The sequence below is a fragment of the Rhinoraja longicauda genome, chromosome 8 (assembly GCF_053455715.1).
Source record: "Rhinoraja longicauda isolate Sanriku21f chromosome 8, sRhiLon1.1, whole genome shotgun sequence".
Classification (NCBI taxonomy): domain Eukaryota; kingdom Metazoa; phylum Chordata; class Chondrichthyes; order Rajiformes; family Arhynchobatidae; genus Rhinoraja; species Rhinoraja longicauda.
Window position 1 is genome coordinate 27,426,992 of NC_135960.1, and position 6,048 is coordinate 27,433,039.

Here is a 6,048-nt window from a genome sequence, read left to right on the forward strand (position 1 = left end):
TGTGTCTGCTGTCATTGTCACCAGCAATATGTCTTTGTGAATGTTATCCGACGTGATAATTAGCAACATGACAGCAAGTAGAAAGTGGGTTGCTCGGCAAGCTTTCCTAAATCCCCGGCATGACATTGATAATGTGAGGATACATACATCACTGTCAGGGTGCACTGTCACACAACTCTCCTCTTGCACAAGCCTCATCAATCCATCATCATTTAGCTCTTGACATCTCAACAGACACATATACAACGGTGAATGAAAATTAGAGGAAACTGCCTAGAGTGGGGAATACTGATTTGAGAATCTCACGATGAAATTTGTATTTTTAACATGACTGCCAATTTCCTTGAAATGAATCTTCATTGCCCTTTCACCACAGGGGACACTCAGGCCTTTGTTAAAAGTACAAACAGACCTCCTTGACACAGAATAAAGTGCAATGTTTTCACTTTGAATTTCTGTTCTGTCCCCAGAATAAAACGCCTTGCATTCTAATATTTATTCTTGAAACTTGAAACACTCACGACTTAACTTTTTCTCTAGCCAAATGATATTTTTAAAGCAAGATTTGAAAACTCAATAAAAATGACACAGTTGCAAGGCAGTTCAGCTAACTATCTTAAAATAAAATCCCTAATTACTAATTTAAGACAGATATATCAGAAGATTTGCTCAGTGCATAAAATGTGTACACCTTTATTATAATTTATGCAAAATAAATGCCAATTTTAAGATCAGTTATCATCAGGAAGGTGCATATGAATTCTAACATGCCCAAAGTTGCCTTTGTGTTTGTACCTGCATCAAACAAATGGTCACAACACAATAGTATTATTTGTTACACGCATTAGCTTTCTTTATGTTAAAAACAAATGTAAAGGGAATGCAAAAAAAAAACGTTACCGCCTTTCATGTAACACAAGCAATATTAATTTTATGTAAATAACCTGTTATGAATTAACACAAAGTTCAATGAATAAGGACATTTGTTTAAAACATCCAAAACATCAATGTGGTCATGACTTTTAATCATCCTTGACATCATCACATTAGTCACTATTTAGTCATTGGGTAAAATCCCATTTGATTGATGAAATACTTAGTCAGAAGTCACTTAGAAGGTCTTTTCAAATTACACAGAAAGGAAAGGCAATGTTGAAATGTGTGATTAATATCTGTAGAAATGGTTTGGCAGCCCTTGAAACAGAAGAGATACAAATATTTAAGTTCCATACTTTTATAAATGACAGAAAACAGTATTATGAGAACGTGAGAATTCGGAGCAAGGAAAGGCTATCAAGCCACTCCAACTTGCCCATCATTGATCACGACTTTCATTGTATGTAAATGACCAGAGCAAAATCCTGTGGGAAATGGCATTTAATGATGGTATTTTACATCAAAGGCTTGGGATGTTACGATCAAAAAGGTATTGGATGTACATAGTAGGCTCCCTATATATTATGTGCCATTTCACATTATTCAGTACCCGGGATGGAAACAGTCCAATTTTGTTTTATGCTCCATCTTCCCAAGAACTGTTGATACATGCCTATTTAAAGCATTGTTGGAAACCAGAACGCATGTGCCAAGCAAACTTCATTTACGAATACTCATAGTTCGAACATCCACACGCACGCATTCGGTACAAAAAGTCTGAAATGAAAATTAAGCAACCATTGAGCACGGACATTGACAAGTAAGCGTCTTTAACTAACATCTAATTTAGATTTCGGAATGCCTGGACTATATTACTTAATCTGGATATAAAATGAAACCCGAGAAAGTGCTGTATTTGTTATTGTTGCCGCCGTGTGCTTTCCCGCCGTCTAGTTTGATATAAATCTCATCTCCAGAGTCCAGGTGAAGAACCACACTGTTACTGGCGTAATCATAGTTCTGGTCTGCGTCTTGGGCAATCGCGCTGGCAAGGACCTAAACAAAAGACAAATCAAAGAGGCAATTGATGGCATCGAGTTGTCTTCGCGCCACCGATTTATCCGATTGCTCCCACCACCTTTAACGACATTGTGGGTGGACCACACTGCTCCTAGTTTCATGCTGAAGTAATGTCGTTCTATACGTCGCTAACGTCGAGTGACCTTCCCGTTGATTAAAAAATAAGTAGAAGACTTAACTTACTAAGAAATAATACATTATAAAATGTAACCATTGTCTTCTTTAACCTAACATAAACGGGACATTTAAAGTTATAATTTACTCCGATAGTTCCTAAGCGGGTGCAGTGAAATACCTAAGATAGATACAAATCGCTGAAGTAACTCAGCGGGTCTGAAGAGTGGTTTCGACTGAAACGTAACCTATTCCTTTTCTCCAGAGATGCTGCCTGGCCCGCTGAGTTACTCCAGCATATTTTGTCTATCTTCGGTGTAAACTAGCATCTGCAGTTCCTTCCTACACATAGTGAAATACCTAGGCAATTTCCGTGACTTTCTGAATTGAATTGAACTACTGTCTTCCTATATTTCACTCTGGGGGGAATCATAAAACTGACTTGCTTATACAGTCTGAAGAAGGCTCTCGACCCCAGTCTGAAGGGTCTCGACCCGAAACCTCACCCATTCCTTCTCTCCCGAGATGCTGCCCGACCTGCTGAGTTACTCCAGCACTTTGTGAATAATTGCTTATACAATAGTTTGCTTCCTCTGCGGGTGGCAGCTTTGTAGTTGTGACCGTGAAACCACAGCCGAACAGCAGCTTAAAGCTTCTCCTGCCGCTGCAAAAGGACAACCCTTGCTCTCACCTGGCCGTTTTTGCAGAGGTCTGCCCACATACTTGTCCCGTCACCTCCCCTCATCAGGACGTGGTACGTGAAGAAGTATATCCCGGGCACCGCACACGTAAACTTCCCAGTGGTCGAATCGAAGTAGTTTCCCAAATTTGTGACCACGTCGTCAAACTTAAGGACTTCGTAGCCTTCGTGCGGACTTTTCAAGCCGACATAAAATGCGATATTGGGACTAGTGAGAGCGGTGGTACTCAGCGCTCCTGTGGCCGCCCCCCCTGAAGCAGTCAGCGCCGGGAAGCCAGACTTGACCAGGTCGCCCTTCTCTCCCGGTGGTCCCCTTGGACCCGGCGGACCGGCCTCACCTGGAGGACCTCTTGGCCCGGGTTTCCCTGTCCGTCCGGGTTCTCCCTTTGGCCCTTGGATGAAGGGAGGTGGAGGGATGGCACTGAAATCCTGCATGGCCTCCACGGCCGTGTTCCCGAGTTGGGGGCTGTAAGGATCGCAGATCATCCTGCAAGTTCCCAGCATCTCGTAATGGGCGGCGGCTTTCGTACCGTGGACCACGAGCGGGATGGCAACGAGGAGGAACAGCACCATGATCACGCTCACCAGTGCCGCCACCAGCCGCTTCCTTCGGAAGATCCGAGAAGCCAAATCCAGCAATTCTTTACTTTTAGAAGTAATGATGGTAGCTTAAGTAGATGTATTTCCAGCAGGTTAACAGAGGGGAGCAGTCTGCGCGGTGCCTCGATATATATGAGGAAAGAACGCGACTTTCCCTAACTAAAAGCTCGCAGCTCCCCGGGCTCTGACAGTCCTGCCAATCTCAGTTAGCTTCAGCGAGTTCAATTCATCGTGGCATGGCTTGGCAGAAGCAAACGCGTTCAACAGACACCAGCAGCACACAGCCCGTGGACTGCAACAAAAACCACTGACGTAATGGGTCTAGGGCATTGCTAAATGCAATGTGGATTAATCACGGATCAATATTCACATCATGTTTTATTTTAATAGCCCAACCGCCCCAGCCTGAGGGTATTTTGTGATGAGGAAAGTTTCACAAACACATGTGTCCTTTGGAAGTTTGCGGACAACCTGTAAACTAATTGATATATATATATATATATATGCGCTTGACAAAACCAAGGATCCAAGGACCGGCGCTTTCAATCAATTGGCTGAAGGATGTTTTCAAAAGGCACGGCATTTGTTTTCCTGGTTGACAGTGGTGATGTGTGCTCAATCAAAACAAAGCCATGAACTAGGTTCACATCAATATTCTGCAGTTTTTTTAAAGGCATTGCCAATTCAATAAACATCGTAGTCAGATAACGTTAAACGACTAACAGACCAGAAGCAGGAAATAGTGCAGGAGGACATTCAAAGTATCGCTGAAAAAAAATCAACAACTTTGTGAGTTTATGTCAATGCTCTTGGTCACGTTGGAGTACTGGATAATGCTTTTGATTGACCATGCCAACAATATTTTAAACCCAGGATATAAATTAGCAATTAGGATAGTGAACACCAAATCTATATTCACACAGCACAGTTCAGCAATGTTTCCCTTTGAGTGACCCAATTTGGTCCATCTCGGGAATTCTATAACAATGTATTTATTTGGAGTAGTCATTATTAATTTGCTACAAAGCTGACTGACAATCACATCTGGTAAATGAAAGGGAAATCGGAAAGCAACCCGTATAGAAGCAGTTAACTACACTTGCATCCAACAAACCAATAATGCTGGAAGTGACCTTTCATCGACCTGACATGTTAACTGTGCTTCTCCCTTCACTGGTGCTACCTGACCTTTTCAATACTCCTGTATTCTCTTTTCTTTTCAGATATCCAGTATCAACAACATTTTGCCTTCACATTAACCATATCAGTACATTTGCGCTGGAAAAACTATCATTTCTATTTACATTGTAGTCCAAAAACCTAAGACTAATTAGGATTATAAGCCTCAACCATTTTGGAGTTTGACTCCGTAACCATAGTCACAGGTTGGGATTTAAATGACAATATCTCAATTCTTTTTACATTCTTATTTTGACATTTTCAACTTAAATCGCTGTTGTTCTAATCTCTGCAATGGTATTCAGACATCATATTATGTGACCTTCATCCAGAGCTGGTGTCCATGGACATGAATTTATAGGATGAGATCAATCAGCTTAAGTCAAGTTCAACCTCCAGCACTCCAGAAAAATATAATCCAAGTCTGTCCAACCTCACCTTGTAGCTAATACCACCTAATCCCGACAGATTTCATCTTCACAATACACACAGAATGGTCTGTATTCTTAATTAAAATAAGACACTGTTAGGAAAAAGTCAGACCTTGAGAAATGATTCTTTGGACCACCATGACATGATTGCTTTGTTATTTTAGTTGGGGGATGCTTGATCCATCCTGAGTAGTTCCATCCTACACCTGATGGACAATTTACAGAAACCAATCAACCTACATACCTGCACGTCTTTGGAATGTGGGAGGAAACCGGAGCACCCGGAGAAAATCCACGCAGTCACAGGGAGAACATGCAAACAACATACAGGCAACACCCACAGTCAGGATCAAATGTGGGTCTCTGGCACTGTAAAGCAGCAACTCTGCCATTGTGCTGCCCAGGCCGTGCTTTTGTTCCGAGGGAGCAGGTAGTCCGATAGCCATATTCGATAAGGTGCTTATCATGAAGAATCAGCCAGCCAGGAATCAAATAGGGGAGATTGATGAAGGTGCTGTTCTGACTTGCATGTATTCAAGGGGTGTAAAGTAGCCTGGGGGACTTTCTGCTGTTGAAGACCTCACCCTCCCACCGGGCTTGTGACTGGTTCTAGCGAAAACTGCAAGCCAAACGGCGGATGCAGCTGCCTGCCCGAGAAAGGGCCCACCAAGAGTTGTTAACTTTAAATGTTGCGACTGTAATACAACTTGCATTGATTGAGTGATCTGTCTGTGTAGTCCCTGCTTTCGAAACCAAATAGTTGCAGTCAAAAGCTATTCGGTATTGAACCGTTATAGACAACTAGAACTTCAGAGTACCTTTACTTTCCCGCAGTCCAATCAATAGGATGTAATTATAAAATTCAAACAACTCTTTAATTGTTCAGGCTCATCTCACTTTATATTCATGCTGAGGAACTATGACCGTGGTATGTGCCCAAAAGAATCTTTGCGACAACCATCAGTATTTTCCAATATGTTCACACTTTCATTTCATTATTTATTTTCTGCCAAAATGTATTACATTTCCACAAGTCTTTGCGAGCCATTAGTCTGACGCCATTCAATT

At 41.9% G+C, this 6,048-nt stretch overlaps 1 protein-coding gene across 1 annotated transcript; it reads right to left on the minus strand.

Moving 5' to 3' along the window:
• Positions 1–1,001: 1,001 nt before the first annotated feature.
• Positions 1,002–3,563, minus strand: c1ql2 (complement component 1, q subcomponent-like 2). The gene is made up of 2 exons (XM_078404423.1): positions 2,762–3,563; positions 1,002–1,932 (listed from the first exon to the last, which is right to left on the minus strand). The coding sequence occupies exons 1-2, from the start codon at positions 3,341–3,343 to the stop codon at positions 1,753–1,755; spliced, it is 762 nt and encodes a 253-aa protein (XP_078260549.1). The 5' UTR covers positions 3,344–3,563; the 3' UTR covers positions 1,002–1,752.
• Between the last annotated feature and the right edge of the window lie 2,485 nt (positions 3,564–6,048).